The 16484-nt window shown below is 40.7% G+C and overlaps 1 protein-coding gene across 3 annotated transcripts in view; it reads right to left on the bottom strand.

Moving 5' to 3' along the window:
• Positions 1 to 13320, bottom strand: part of igsf9ba (immunoglobulin superfamily, member 9Ba) — an 81611-nt gene extending 68291 nt beyond the window's left edge. The window contains exon 1 of one of the 3 annotated variants that reach the window (XR_004633901.1): positions 12967 to 13320. Coding sequence is in view for 2 of the 3 variants with exons in the window: in XM_034701722.1 (XP_034557613.1) it covers positions 12967 to 13030 (64 nt within the window). In the remaining variant the exon portion in view is untranslated. The remainder of the gene's footprint in view (positions 1 to 12966) is intronic. The other 2 variants (XM_034701722.1, XM_034701721.1) reach the window with 2 other exon arrangements.
• Between the last annotated feature and the right edge of the window lie 3164 nt (positions 13321 to 16484).

The raw sequence follows: 16484 nt of genomic DNA, 5'->3' as shown, positions 1-16484 counted from the left end.
TTCCGCACTACTGCTAAGAAATTACCAGTCCTTATCTGCAAAGTTCCATGAAGTCACCTATCAGGAATATTGAAATATAGCTTGTTCTTATTGTTTGAAAAAGAAACCCTGTTCTTTTATTGTCAAGATTTATGGCATCCCAAAATAAAAGATGGGTTTGAGACCTGTATGAAGTATGAGAAAAACTCTGGCAGGCATGAGAACTTAGAGATTCACCAAGACTTACACTACCGTTCAAAAGTTTGGGGTCACTTAGAAATGCCCTTATTTTTGAAAGAAAAGCACTGTTTTTTTCAATGAAGATAACATTAAATTAATCAGAAATACACTCTATACATTGTTAATGTGATAAATGACTATTCTAGCTGCAAACGTCTGGTTTTTAATGGAATATCTACACAGGTGTATAGAGGCCCATTTCCAGCAACAATCACTCCAGTGTTCTAATGGTACATTGTGCTTGCTAATCACGTTAGAAAGCTAATGGATGATTAGAAACATCTTGAAAACCCTTGTGCAGTTACGTTAGCACAGCTGAAAAAGGTTTTGCTTGTTAGAGAATCTATAAAACTGGCCTTTCTTTGAGCTAGTTGAGTATCTGGAGCATCACATTTGTGGGTTCGATTATACTCTCAAAATGGCCAGAAAAAGAGAACTTTCATATGAAACTCCACAGTCTATTCTTGTTCTTAGAAATGAAGGCTATTCCATGCGAGAAATTGCCAAGAAACTGAACATTTCCTACAACGATGTGTACTACTCCCTTCAGAGAACAGCACAAACAGGCTCTAACTACAGTAGAAAGAGAAGTGGGTGGCCCCGGTGCACAACTGAGCAAGAAGACACGTACAGTAGAGTCTCTAGTTTGAGAAATAGACGCTACACAGGTCCTGAACTGGCAGCTTCATTAAATGGTACCCGCAAAACGCCAGTGTCAACATCTACAGTGAAGAGGCGACTCCAGGATGCTGGCCTTCTAGGCAGAGTGGCAAAGAAAAAGCCATATCTGAGACTGGCCAATAAAAGGAAAAGATTAATATGGGCAAAAGAACACAGACATTGGACAGAGGAAGATTGGAAAAAAAGTGTTATGGATGGACAAATCGAAGTTTCAGGTGTTTGGATCACACAGAAGAAGATTAGTGAGATGCAGAACAAGTGAAAAGATGCTGGAAGAGTGCCTGACGCCATTGGTCAAGCATGGTAGAGGTAATGCGATGGTCTGGGGATGCTTTGGTGCAGGTAAAGTGGGAGATTTGTACAAGATAAAAGGATTTTAATAAGGAAGGCTATCACTCAAATTTGCAACGCCATGCCATACCCTGTAGACAGCGCTTGATTGGAGACAATTTCCTCCTACAACAGGACAATGACCCAAAGCACACCTCCAAATTATGCAAGAACTATTTAGGGAAGAAGCAGGCAGCTGGTATTCTGTCTGTAATGGAGTGGACAGCACAGTCACCAGATCTCAACCCCATTGAGCTGTTGTGGGAGCAGCTTGACCGTATGGTACGCAAGAAGTGCCCATCACGCCAATCCAACTTGTGGGAGGTGCTTCAGGAGGCGTGGGGTGAAATTTCTTCAGATTCCCTCAACAAATAAACAGCTAGAATGCCAAAGGTCTGCATTGCTGTAATTGCTGCAAAGGGAGCATTCTTTGATGAAAGCAAAGTTTGAAGGACAAAATTATTATTTCCAATAAAAATCATTATTTCTAACCTTGTCTATGTCTTGACTATATTTTCTATTCATTTTGCAACTCATTTGATAAATAAAAGTGTGAGTTTTCATGGAAAACATGAAACTGTCTGAGTGACCCCAAACTTTTGAACGGTAGCGTATACCAGTAAAAGCCAGTATTATCTTTAAAACTAGGAATTTAGAAGTTGGCAACAGGCCAACGATCCACTATTATTGCTTCTGTGAGTCAGATCTAGTCTAAAATAAGTTGAGTTATTTCTTAGCCCAAGCTTACGCCTTCTTTTCAAATTTTCATGAAAATTGAGCCGGCAGATTTTCCATTTTCTTGCTCACAAATAAAAAGCAACACTCAACATATAACCACATTGGCTGGGGTAATAAAGAAAAACTACTTCTGTTTGCCTATCATTTCTGAGTTTATCTATTCAAACAGAAATAATGCTGGAGCCAGGTAAAAATATTACAACAACGGCCTATAGTCATGACATCGCCGATTATATTTAAAATCTTAATGTTCTGTAAATGTCACCTGGCAATTTCTGTGGGGAATAAATGTTAAATTCATGTAAAGTCTTATGCAAAATTTACAAAAGTGTGAAACATATTTGTAGTCTAAACCCGCAACTATCCAGGGCTTTAGCTCTGGTTAATGGCAACAGCAATAATGCTATAAAACTCTACTACCCTGATGTAAACAAGCACAGATGACAGGTGGCCTTTCATAATGCAACCCGGTTTGACAGAACTTTGATCTAAAAAATGGAGAAAGTTTTATGTAGGTCATGTCTGGTTGATTCCACCAGAGCAATGTATACTGAAACAGGCATGTAGACATTAAGCTGCAAGGAGAGCTAAAGGCTGGTGGTGCTAGCTCTGCTAACTTTAGCCACACCCAGCAAATCAATTTTTCTCAGTTTCCCTGCAGACTCTGTGATCCCATGTTAAGCTGTGTTAGATAAGACATGCTCAATTTTGACTGTTTGGTAATTTTTTCTTACCTTTAGACCAGCCGGCTACTCAGAATTTAAATTACGGGTCAAAATGCTAAGAGATGAATCATTTCAGAACATCCCTTGTTAAGATTGAATCATTACTTCTATTTACAAACTGACTGCTTGATTAGTTGCCAGTCACATACTTATTTTTGAGAGCGGCATGCCAAGACTGATAAATGTATGTGCACAGTTAATTTGACTCGACCCACTTTAGCTTAATATCAACAATATCATGTCTAACTGGTATAATTAAAAGCCCAATAAAATGCTTTTAAAAATAATGATGATCATGACTGTCCAACCAGAAACACATGACCAGAAAGACTGGCTTTCCCAGAATGCTGCAGGCTTTGTTTGCAAGGAGACTCCTGTGGGACAGAACTGGCTGAGGAAGGAGAGAGAGGGGAGAGCAGAGAGGAGGAGAGAGAGGGGGGAGTGAGGGGGGGAGGGAGCACCACCAGAAAGAGCTGGCACATGCCCAGTACTGAGAGTCTGCCATCCACAGCTTGAGCACAGGCCTTTTCCTAAGCTCATTACTCAGATTTACTCATATGATTGTAAGCGAGGAAGCACATCGGTGAGAAACATGAATAAGGGAGATGGAGTTGTGCTGAATGTCTGCTGGAGAAATGATGAACTGGTCGGACAGAATCATTTCAGTACAGCTTGGCAAGAAACTTGAAGCATCAGTCCAATAAATATATATAAAACACACATACTGTACTTACACTAGTTTAAAAATAACAGGATACATGGGAAGAGAAAAGACAATTCACAAAAGACACAGTTTTAATACCTTTTTTGTCATCTACAAAGTGAGATGAGCAGCCCTATACGCTGGTCCAATATACTAGTATTAAACAGAGAGAGGGGTATTTTATTGTGTTAAGGTTTCTTACCCTAAAGATGGCGCTTGAAGAAGCAAGTGGCAGCAAAGCATGCTAAATACATAGCATGGCAGACCAGTCTGGTGGCGCCACTTTTTCACATCTTTCTCCCTGGCTCGGTTAGAATCATTTGTTTAAAGAAAAGAGTGGTATACTTTGTGTAAATAATCTTTGTAATGGGGCGCTGGTGGCCTAGCGGTCTAAACGCCCCACATACAGAGGCAACAGCCCTCGTCCCTGAGGTCGCAGGTTTGATTCCCTGCCACAACCATGTACCGTGTGTCTTCCCCCACTCTCTACTCCCCATGTTTCCTGTCTCTCTTCAGCTGTCCTGTCATAAAGGCCAAAAATGCCCAAAAAACATAACTTAAAAAAAAAAATCTTTGTGAAGTTCTGGTTTGATGATTGAAGAGTCCTCAATTTAAGAAAACATGTGACAAGAAGAGGATGGTGGCTATAGGCTAAGATCAACTACCGTACTGGTAGCTAGCAGGGTGGCAAAAACAGAGAGCCACACAGTTGAACATAAAGTGCACATTGTGGACTTTGCTGAACACAATTGAAGTCGTCACACACTATGAGTGTAAAAGCTTCTTTCCTTTTGGAGTCACCCAAAGACCGACTAATATACCCATAAGATTGATATTACAGTCTTTATCCTACCACTCCACATTTCAGCATATGGTAATTCATTACTAACTTTCATGTATGCATTTAAAATCTACACATAGTCTTGTTTCCATTAAATTATAAGCAAATTATAAATTAGTTGCATTTCAATCAGCTGGTTAGGCATATAGGCTCATTATAAAGTGTTGTTTCATCAGAAGACAGAGGTCAAGGCTATACTTAAACTATGACTTATCTTTCAGTAGACTGAGCAAAGGTAGGATAGGTGTCAAAAACAAGTCTCAAAAAACATGGGAGAGGATGCACAGAAGTCCTCAGGATTTTGATTCTATTGGGCAAGTCCTCATCTTTATTTCATTCTTCTATTGGACAATGTTTCATGGTTTTTCCAGCAAAGAAGATTTGCGATAACAGGACTGCAATGATTCACACAGCAAAGGCAAACTGATCCGTCATGTCATGAGTGATACAATTTAAATATCTGCATCGTACCAAATCTTCTTTGGCAAAGGTTTTTTCTGATTTCATACATTACCTGAATTGTTTTAGGAGACATGCAAAAACAAACTATTGCTTCAGAAGAAACTTTTTTTTGCACAATTTAAGACATTTTACTGACTTTTCACAAGTTCAACTTTACATTTTATTACAAGTGATGTTTTTTTGAGCAGCATTTTTACTGCAGGACTTTAAAACTAGAACATTCCTACATTAGGGTAAAGCTATTATGCTGTGCATCATACAAAATTCATGCAGTACACACAGCGACATGTACTCAAGTTAATGGTCTTGTCACTATAGCAACACATACCTGTAACGTCGGCACAAGGTGTGCTGCAATTACACAAACTATAACAGTATTTTCGCTGCGTGTTTTCCTGATCTCTCTTTTTTTCCTGACGCACAACAAAATACTTGTGTTTCATAAATATAGCATCTGATTCGCTTCTAATACCACTTTTAAGAGCACAAGCGAGGTGCAGTCCAGTGTGGGCCTCATTTCAGGTGCATCCAAAAAAAAATATCCCCAGGAACATATTGCATAACACTTTGAGCACGGCATTCATGATGAAGAGACAACTAAAAATGACAGTAAATCAACTGTTTTTTATCCAAGTGTTGTACTTTTGATTTTCCTGTATACACAGGCCACATCGATTACTTTTAAAATAGAACCAGACCACTCTCTGCACCCCTGAGGTACTGTATCATGAAGTGCCCATCATCAGACCTTAAACACCAAAACACTGCCAGGACCTGTAAGAGCTCTCGTGTGTCGAGAGGCCTTTTAATTTTTAGATGTCAACCCCAAACAACTTGACTTGAATTAAAAGCTTTGGTTTCAATGACATAAAAAGACATAAAGCATCACTAAATATTCCTGAGGCAGTTTAAAGAAAGTGGTCCCTTTCCCACATCATTAAAACTTTTGGGAACACTGCAGATGTTCGACAAATTAAAACACTGCTGTCAAAACACTTCCTGCACCATCTCCTGCACAGCAGCCTCACACAAAGTCCCAGACAGCAATAACATCCATACAAAAACTGAAGACAGCTTCGTCTATCTCAACCTCAGCCTGAATGTGGACTCCAGACGCAGTAGGAGGGCTTTCAGACGCTGCCTTGTCACCACTGGGAGGCCTCAGATATGTTGAATGGCAGTTTTGACATTGCCACAAATGCTGTCTGCTTCTATATCTCTCCGTCTGTGAGGACACGCGCCTTCAGAAGAAAACCCTGTGACAAGAACAAGTGTGCCTAGCCGCAGTCCACAAGGGAGCTCAGGGTCCAGTGAAACATCAAGGAGTGGTCTCACAAGAAGGGCATTACAGATGAATACCATCTGGCCAAGAGCCAACTTAACAAAAGCTTAAAAAACACAAAGTCCCAGCACAGGACCTGAGAGGAGAGTCCGTCTGCCGTCACTGACTCAGGCTGAAAATAGTCCTTCAAATATAACACTCTCCAACACTTGCCAATGACATTTAATTACTTCTGTATCGCCATCAGCGTCCCTCTTGTGCCACCTTGATCTGTTGCCAAGTCACCGTTGACTTTGTTGAACTAACCTCGAGTCTCCCTGACCATATGTTGCCTCCCCAACGGACACTTGGCACAAGAAAACTTCTTTGACCGACTATTAAATGTGAATGATGGCTCGTATCTGGGACTTTTTTTATTTTACGAACTCATGCTAACAAGCATCAAATGTCAAAATGCAACATTTTGACATTTCAATTTCTGAGAAAAAAGATTATGTTGTATGAGGAGGGACGTTGTCAGACTGTTAACAGTCATTCGATATCATCAGTGATGGGGCATGATCAATATTTTTAATATTTTCTGTGTGTAACCAAATCCACCACTGTCAATCAGAGCCCATTTTAACAAGCCAACTTTTAGAGCAGAATTAAACATGTTTAAAGCTAATTAAAAAAAACTGTTCTGGTCTCATTTCTTTATTTGTGACAAGTTGGGGGATTCTTTTTTTATTTATTACCCATCTGTTTGATCAACTCGTTGTATTGCTGAATTGACCAACAAGTGAGTGCACTTGCCGGGCGGCAAGGTGATGGCCAAAACTCCACCTCTCTACTGTTACTATATCAGCCAGAAGTTAGTTATGGTCAGCATTTCCACATTGGCAACCACCAACTTTGGGATTTGTCACCGTCAGAAACCAATGGGTGACGTCACAGACAATGTCTATGTCTTATGTAAGTCTAAGCCTAGTTTATACTTCTGCGTTACACTGCAATACTCCACCCAAACGCTAGTTGGCAGTGCGATTTCTGAGCTAGTCATATCTCTAGTTTATGGTAACTGGATTTTCTCATAGATTTAACAGAAGTATAAATCAGGCTTTACAGATGGTAACCAGGAAGACAACAACTCCCATGATCCCACACCCCTCCTGGACATCATCTTCTCTGACTTTGTAACACGTCTCGTTACTGGTTAACTGAGAAATCCCTTAGTGGCAGGAATTAAACATATAAAGGTTAAACGTGTAACAAGACTCTCGCATTACAGCAGAAGCTTTTGAAAAGTGTTGAATCTAGTTCATTTATTCAGCCACATTCTCTGATGGTTTTCTCAGATTCTCTGATTTGTAACAATAAAATTCACCAGTATCTCAAAAATGTCTTAAGTCTTTTGACAGCACAATATTTGATGCCATATTTTGTAAGCTAAATGAAGATGTATTTATTTGACTTCTTTACAGATTGTAATATATATGTGGAATGATAATTCAATGTATTTTCTAATCATGGTCGTAGGCCAAATTTCACCAAAAAAAATTCTGTTTATGAAATAAAACTATTTAGTAATACTATGTTGAAGTCTGAGGTTTAGTAGACCTTTAAATGTTTAAAGATTTATAATTAGGCCTTGGCATTCTGAAATGTAGGATTGGCTGGTTCCATTCATTGGCTAAAGACTTCAAAGTGTGCTGGTTGGGTATGGAGGCTATAGTCCTCAAGGCAGCAGTCATTGGATCAACTCTTGGCCTCAACCCACGTCTTCCCTTACTTTTCCTCCCCACATTTCCTGCCTCTTTCTTTTGCTGTCCATTCTGACAAAGGCAGAAGGCCAGAAAAATAAAGCCCAAAATACTAAAAACTTAAACCATTTCACTTATTTTCCAATTTCAAATTGAATGCATTTTTTTTAACAGATATCCCACAAGCTAAAACAAAAGCTCGCAGAAAAAAGCCACACACTTCCCACACTCACCAAGAATAACAAGACTGCCAGATTCAGGAGATCATTAACAAGGTGCAAGCAAACTTATTGGGTGCAGGAAACAAGGCTGTTAACCACACGCTTGGACTGAAAACAGTCTTTAATTTAAAAATACAGTGAGCTGATCAGTGAAGAAAAGTCAGTTTAGAAGAATAGGTTCATAAGTTCAGCCTATTATCAAACAGCAAAACACCACACAGTGATTGATTATACCACACTGGAAGGTCGGACACATAGAGAAGTATTAAGGTTAAAAGTCTTCCTCCATTTCTGGCCCGAAAACTCAGCATCAGCACCCACCCTTGGCCACAATACTGGATCCTTTGACTGCCACTTACTTCATAGTGCTGTTGTCTGTCTGTCTGTCTGTCTGTCTGTCTGTCTGTCTGTCTGTCTGTCTGTCTGTCTGTCTGTCTGTCTGTCTGTCTGTCTGTCTGTCTGTCTGTCTGTCTGTCTGTCTGTCTGTCTGTCTCTCTCTCTCTCTCTGGTCTGACACTTTTCACACTGTAACAGTAACAGGCAAAAGTGTTTTCTTTTTCTCTCAGCTGAAAAGCAGTGTTTTTCACCAGAATTCTCCAGCAGCAAAATAACAAAAAGCCCAAGAGGTGTTTCTGTGTTCAGCCACGCTCTTTCCTAAACCGTCTCATGCGAGTGTGACAGAAATATATACGCCTCTATTTTTAACAAAACAGCTGTCTACACATGCATGAGAATAACCCCAAGTCTATTTTCCTCCATTTTAACTCCATAACTACATTTATAGTGTCTGAATCTGTCTCAGCACATTGGAAACACAGGTGACAAACTTAATTGTGTTCCTGAACGCATCCTGTGTTGATAGAGAAATCATTACAGCTAATGCTGCTGCTTTGCTAGCATGCTGCTAATGCTACACCTTGACACAGACTCATTTATCTAGGATGGGCAAGATTTCAACAGTATTGAGACTAGTCAAATGTAAACCTTTTCAGAAAGTCTTAATTTTGCGTTTATGTAAAAGTTACAGTAGAATGGTGCACGGGTTAGCAGATTAAACATGCGCCCCACATACAGAGGCTACTGTCCTCAAAACAGCGGTCACTGATTCGGATCCTGGCCATGACCCTTTGCTGCATGTCTTCCCCCACACTCTCTACTCGCCCCGTCTCCTTTCTCTCTTCAGCTGTCATTTCAAATAAAGGCCTGAAAAAATAACTTTAAAAAAAATTACAGTAGAATGACTTCACCCTCCACTTTTAGCACCATCCTGTGACTATCAATTTCCCCAAAGATGAAAACATTTCATGCATCTGGGACTCTCCTTTCAGACAGTCTCTCTATGAAGACAAGTCAGCATAGGGCTGCAAGCATGAAACTATGGTTTCTCTAGCAATATATTTTCTCATTTCTTAAATAAATGCCCTTCAAATTTCCATCATAGCTTAAAGCACCCAAACCAAAGCTGATAGCTTAAAACAGTCAGTCCAGAAGGACATCGTTTTATTTCAGTTATACTGAAACAGGGAACAGCTAGCAAACCTTCACAAAAATTGTAAAGTGGTGATGGACAAGTTTTTGCTTTAACTATCATGAAGTCAATGTTGAATGTAAAGGCTACAGAATGAGATTGTTGGTGTTCTCGATGAGCTTTGCTTTCTTTACATCAGTCTGCCGCTGGGTGCAGTACAATGAAAGCAAGATTCAAGCAAGGAAGTAGTCGCACAGGCAATAGAGCAACCACAAAGTCTGTAGAAATCTGCCCCTCTATTAAAATGATCATTTCAAAGAAGGCAGAGTACGGAGGGCAAAGAGGGCGAATGATAAAAACCATTACAACCGTAAACCTCAACACGCATTCACTCCATACAGAGCTTTGGTGGTTGCTAGTCTGTGAAGCCAAACTGTTGACTTTGTGACAGCAATGCCCAAAAAATTACCAGTAATAAACACTTGTAACCTTAACTTACATTTTCAAACTAACTTTGCTTGTAGATGACACCCTACTCTATTGATTATGTAATGTTGGGCTCAACACAACATCCTGCTAGTCTAGAATCATGTGTTTTCAATACTTGTCCTGTTCAAGCAGAGTAATGAGGTATGAGCATTATTTCATTCTGGGAAATATTTCTTTATAACAATCAGTTAGCAATCACTACTTGTACATTAAGACTTAAAGTCATAACCTCTTAGTCCTAACTAACCCTTATTTTGTTTAAAGGTTTATTATCTGATGTCATTTAGCCTTTTTATTTTAAATTAGATTAATTTGGAGTCACTCTTTCTGCACTTAAACTGTTGATCTACTACATTTAACCAAATTCTATAAATGGATAAAAGTATAATATGGAAATTTATGTTGACCAAGTATTATAATCTCTTTGTTTTTTTTATCTGTGCACTTTCCTCAGTGTGAGAAATGAACAGTGAAGAGAAGGACGCCAAGTCTCAGCTCAACCGAGCTGCCCTTTCCCAACTGTTCTTCTGTTTGTTTGTTTTTTGAGTAAGTTATCTTTGGACCATCTGTTTTCATTTAGGTTCACTTGGTACCTTGAAATTTGACCTGTATCTCTCGTGCATGAGGCAGTACAAAAATATTAAAACGTCTTATTGGTGCTCTTAATCTGACGATGGAATAAAACACCACTCCTTCTTTGATATAGTATTTTCTAATTGGTATGACATCTGACCCAAAAGGATGGGATCATACTGGCTCTCAGTGGAGACCCCAGGTGCTAAAACAGCTGACAACTAGCCTTTGGCATTCAGCGGAGTAGCATGTGGTTTGCAGCTTACTATCACAGCACATTAGCATAAAGATGGCAGCATATATGATCAGTGTAATTCAAGGAAAAATTACAGAGGGACAGATGAGATGATTCAAACCATTTCCATGTTTGCACAGTGGCTATAGAGTAAGCAACCGCTGGTTTGCGTAGCTTAGCACAAAGACTAGGAACAGAGGCTAAACAGTTAGCTTGACACTGTCCAAACATGTCTCAGTCTTCTACTATCCATCTTCTCTGGAGTTCACCAATAAACACATCATATCTTGCAAAACTGAACCAATTGAGGGCAAAAATAGTAATGTCCTAACCTTAAAGCGACAACAAAACTCTTGGAAGTCACAGCTCCCAGTCAAGGAAGTAGTCTCGTATCTGAAACCCCAAAACCTGACAAATTTAAGCCCCAGTTTTTGTATGACTGAAAATACAGGTCAATTGGAAAGCCACAAGAGTGCAGCTAGGTAGATTTTTGTATATGTAGGAAGAGCCAGGGAAGCGATAGTTCTACAGAGGAACCCCACAAGTGACAGATATCTGATTTGAAATTAAAATTTTGTCTGAATTGAAACACACATCAAAGTAAAGTCCTACATGGGTGATATCAGGACGTATTTTTGCGCATTTAGAGGGAGCTATGCTAGCTGTCTCCCTTTTTTCATCCTGCTGAGTAAGGCTGGCTATTTACTTTTTTTCATCCTGCTAAGCTAAGCTAACAGCTGGTCGTTTAAGTTCGGTATGAGATTGACCCTCCAGGCTAACTTATGATAGAAATTAGATTATTTCTCAAGATATTTAGCTTTTTAAAGATGCACAATGATGCAGAGCTGTTTCAGTCTATAAGTTATTTCAATGTCTCATTACTTGCCTTTACAAGTGTGTTTTAATTTACGCTTTACACATGCATTTCCTCGGACAACTGCAGCCTTCAATGAAGTGTCCAGAATTACACATCTGTGATACTGAAAGTGCATCAATAATGTCAGAGATCATTTAGCTTCAGTGACATTTCATTAATTAGCAAAACGAAGAGTAAAAGGAGTTTGTGTTCACATGCATTGCAGAAGCTCTGTGTTGCGTCAGACTGGGTTCAGACACTAGAGGAAGTAGAACGGCTCATTCGTAAGTACTAGCAGACTACGTTGTGATTTGGGACTCATTGGTGCAGCCAGAAGTAAAGCACCTCCATTGCAGTGTGGATAAAAGACAACACCTTTAGAGTCGATAATAGTAAGCCAAATGTATCCCTTCATAAAATGGGGAATTTATTCTTTGATCTGCCAAACCACAGAGAGCCAGTCTGCTACTAAACCAAACATGTTTCAGAAAGTTTTCACATTTTGCTCTCCTTAAACATGCCATCATTGCAGGAGGAGCCAGACCTGTGAGCAGACCAGTTCTGACTGGGTATATGAGGGGTCATTGGGATCATTTACCAGGCGACAGCTTGGCACATGTCTCCCTCATCTGGACACGAGTGGAAAAGCAAGGTTAAGTAAGTACATGGGTCAATACAGAGTGCAGAGAAAAAATAAGAACAAAGGGGAGAAATTGTGCAGTTTGTTGCTCCAGGAATGATCAGTTTATGATAGATCAGCAGCAGGCGAGCCCGGCAGCCTGTGTGTGTGCTCTGTGCATCCCACATAGCTCTGTGACGGTCTCCATGTGCAATGTGGAATTCAGCATACAAATCCCATGCATGCAGTATCAAATCAAGAGTGCATTTTATCTGACATGCAATGCATTATTTAGTTACTTTTCCATCTTATGGGCTGAGACGGTCACACCCCTCTCAGGAGAACTCAAATGGGACTGCTTGCTATGATACAATGCACACATTTCCCCTCAGCAGCGGGGACGTTATCTCCAATATGCTGCTTGTTTTATCACACAAACGAGCCCTCTTGGATCCCGAAGTACAGGCCTGTGAGCCACCAGCAGCCTTATCAATCAGCCTATCTTTGCATTGGCAAATCATTCTGCACATTTTGCACCCAATTTCCTGTCTCACATTTCATGCATATGAGCCGTTTCAAGACAATTGCTGTTTCCCTGATACGGTTTAAGCAGGGCTGAACTTTCACGTGACATATGAGATATGCAGCCATTTGTTAGAATGAAAAAGCCCCACACTTCACACGAGCTAACACAGAAAAGGAAAATGCAGCACTAAGCTCACGCGAGCACAGCAGAAATCATATGCTATGTGCGGCACAAGATATATTGCACTTCAACTCACCTTGAGCGGCCGTTCCTCTGGTGCTGAATACACTTGCTATCAGAGTGGCCACATACCAAATCATAGTACTATTGCCGACCAGCTATTACCACGCAAAGTGCCCCGTTCAACCAATCTCTCATATTCGACCTTGCACCTCACGGTCTTTTCGGCATAAGCCCCCTTTTCATATCCTATTTTCTCTCCTCGTGGCGTTTCCCTTCATCCCTTCCCTCCCCCGTCCTTCCATCCGCATCCTCTCCCGAAGAGACAGAGCACCTGCACCGCCGCGTTTGTAGTAGACGGAGCCGTTTTTACGAGCGCATAGTGAAACCAAGTGTGAGAATGCAGCCACAGGTCCGCCTCTGCCGTCATTGGATTGGCTGCTGATTGAGGCTTTGGGGCGTGTATTGGTCGTCCGTACAAGCCCCGCACCCGAATGACAGGAGCGCCGATTCAAGGTGAGTTGGAGCGTGCCATAGTAGTGGAACCGCAGTATCATGCGCATTGACAGAGAGACGTGTCCACATCTTTAAATACCTCTCCTTTTAAACTGGCCCTCCACGTGCACCATCACCGCCCCACCATCCATGCACACGCGCGCACACAGCCTTTTTTTTTTTTTGCACTCTCACTCATCTCAATATTGGCATCTTTGTCTGCGGGTTTTGTGAAAAAGGGGGGATGCTGGTGGATGTGTGTGTGTGTGTGTGTGACTCATCCGTCGCTCACCCATAGCCCTCGGCTGTTGTCATGTCGCTGTCACCGACATAAAACGCTCTTTTGCCGCTACCGTGGCGCGCGTGTCTGGCTTTATGTGATGGGTGTGGCGACAGATACGATACCGTTTTTCCTCTCTGTGTTTTTTTCCTCGACGGCAAAAAGCGCGAGGATGCATGCAGCTCCATCACGCTTCTGCCCACTGCGCACACATGGTTAACACTGATAAGGCTGCCTCATACTCACTCCCTCTGTTTTTTTTTTTTTCTTACTACATGCATGACCACAGAGGAATCATAGCGCCGTGCGTATGTGTGTGTGTGTGTGTCTGTGTCTGTGTGTGTGTAACGCCTCTAGGCTGCTCACATCTCCCCAAAATCTCGCCGCTTTTACAGTCTGCTGTGTGTTACTGCGAGATAAACATAAAGGTGATCTGCAATGTAACAGGAATTCAATGATTGGTGTCTGATCTTTCGGCAGAATTTGTCACATTTTTGTCTCGGAACATGTCTGTCTATCTGTCTGTGTGTCTGTCTGTCTGTCTGTCTCCCTCCTCCCCTCCTGTTCTTTTTTTCTCGAGTCTGTCACTGTTCCTGTCTGAAATCAAAGAAAACCTAAAAAAAGAAAATTTAAAAAGGCGACTTAAAACAAAGACTTTTTTTCTTCAGTAAAAACCTGCTGAGTAATATTTCTTTAACACATTTGAACATTTATTATTATTTCATTACACTGAGTTTTGGCTGGGATTCAGTGGGCAGTCCTATCCTCTTTGGGAGACTGATCATACCACCCAACCCTTTGCAGTTTCATCTCCAAAACCTCCCTATACTTGTAACTCTACTTGCTTATATTCTCACATGAAGGCGTCACATGTATGTTGAGTTAAGACAGTGAGAAATTAAACCTAAAAAAACATTAGCCTGTGCCTTGATTGTGTAACAGTAAGCTGCTTTTTATCCTTGGAAGGATGGGTGCGTTTTACTAAAAAGTAGTCCCTAATGGTTTTGATGAAGGTGCATGATTGCATGACCAAAAATTGGTCATAGGTGTTGAGTTATGATTGGGTGACAGTGGCAGCATTTGCATTTGTCAAGTTTATTCAAGGTCTTCTCTTTGATTTGCTGGTCAGTGATTTCAAACCTGGTAAGAATCCCCGAAGGGATGCTTGATCAATCGGAGATTGTGTTTTTCTCTGAAAAGTAAGAACAAAAACATATTTATGTCCCAAATTGAAATCTAATCTTCTTATCTTTCTCTAATCTCTGCTTTTATTGTGAAATTCCAGGAAGTTTTGCAAGTTAAGGCCGCTGTAAACGGGTCAAATTAATTTAATCTGAAAAGAAACATCTCACTTGGTTTAACAACTCACAAACATCACCTGAATTTAAAGGGCTTCAAGCCAGAAAGGTTTGGACAAATCACTCCTAGGGTAAGACTGAATGCACCAATGGGTTTATCCAAGTGGAGCAGCATCATAGACTGTAGAGAAACATAGATGTAGTCTCAGGTACGTCATCCACTGGTTTCTGAAGTGGTGTTTTGAAGGCCAACGATGGAGCTCGCCATATTGGCAATGCTGACTCAACCTAACCTTTAGTCATTTTAAACAATAAAGAGGAGGAGTTGAATCGGGCTTTAAGTCTTTTTTTGTACCAGGCAATAAGGTTTTATTCTGCTGTTAAAAAGATATTTTTCCATTGGATGTTAATGCGGTCTCCTTGGCTTTTGGAGCCAGCCTCAAGTGGTTACACTAAGAGATGCAGTATCTGTGTAATTTTACATTAGCTTCATTATTCGACACCAAAGGTTTGAGCAGCATCTAAGTAGTACTACTCATTTTTTTTGCTCCTCCTTCACAGCAGGACTCACCACACAACATACAGTACTCTGTGTGTTTTAAAAATGATGTCATGTGTAGATCCAGTGCTGGAAGCTGAAATAAATAGAATTAAAATCTTGTTTTTAACAGATATTGTGCCTGTAAGAGAGAGGCAGACTTCTTTCATGGAGCTTTACTCTGCAGAAGTTTTAATGGAGGCTCTACAACAGAAGCTGTGACTCATGCGATATGGATCATAATTATTAATGTCTACTGTACATGGCAGGGGGTCCTTGTGTCCTCATGCAACCGCCTGACTCACCAGGAGAATCTGAGGGGTTTCTCTCCACTGAGGATGCTGCATGTTGGAACTGTTTCTGTCAATGACCAGGCTTTTTTTTTTTTTTTTTTTTTTGAAGGTGGAGCATCCAACAATGCCTGTCAGGGGAGGTGTGACTGCTGAATGGCAATACAAGGTCACATTACCTCCACAGCCCCCTCCAGCACACACCTAAAGTTACACAAGTGCTGACACAACACTAGCACACACTGAAGGCCTTTACATTCAGCAGCATGAGCCTCTTTCCACAGTGAGGCTCACGTGACATAACATTTGCTTCATAAACCAAAGAGAGATTATTCCTTTTCTTTTTTTTTTACTATGATAGATTTTATATTCTTACGAGCCAGGGCAAAGATAACAACAGTTGAGATAATCTCTTATGCAATAACAACATTAGCTTTACGGCTCTGTCAGGGGACACTCGGGATGTAACCAAAGGGCAGGGAGGGGACATTTCTGAATTTTTAAATGTAGCAGGGACAAGTGGCTCTGCCTGGATAAACAACTCCAGGATTATCTGCTGCTGGAAAAAATGCTCATATTTTATGTCAAGTGATTCGTGATTCCTCAGATTCTTCATTTAGTGAGTTTCTTGTTCATGACGGAACCTGTAACCCAGAGTTATCAGAAAAACAATGTTCCCTTTGACGTCACTGC

This window comes from Notolabrus celidotus, chromosome 14, assembly GCF_009762535.1.
Source record: "Notolabrus celidotus isolate fNotCel1 chromosome 14, fNotCel1.pri, whole genome shotgun sequence".
In the NCBI taxonomy this organism is placed as follows: Eukaryota; Metazoa; Chordata; class Actinopteri; order Labriformes; family Labridae; genus Notolabrus; species Notolabrus celidotus.
This window is presented reverse-complemented; position numbering and strand designations above follow the sequence as displayed.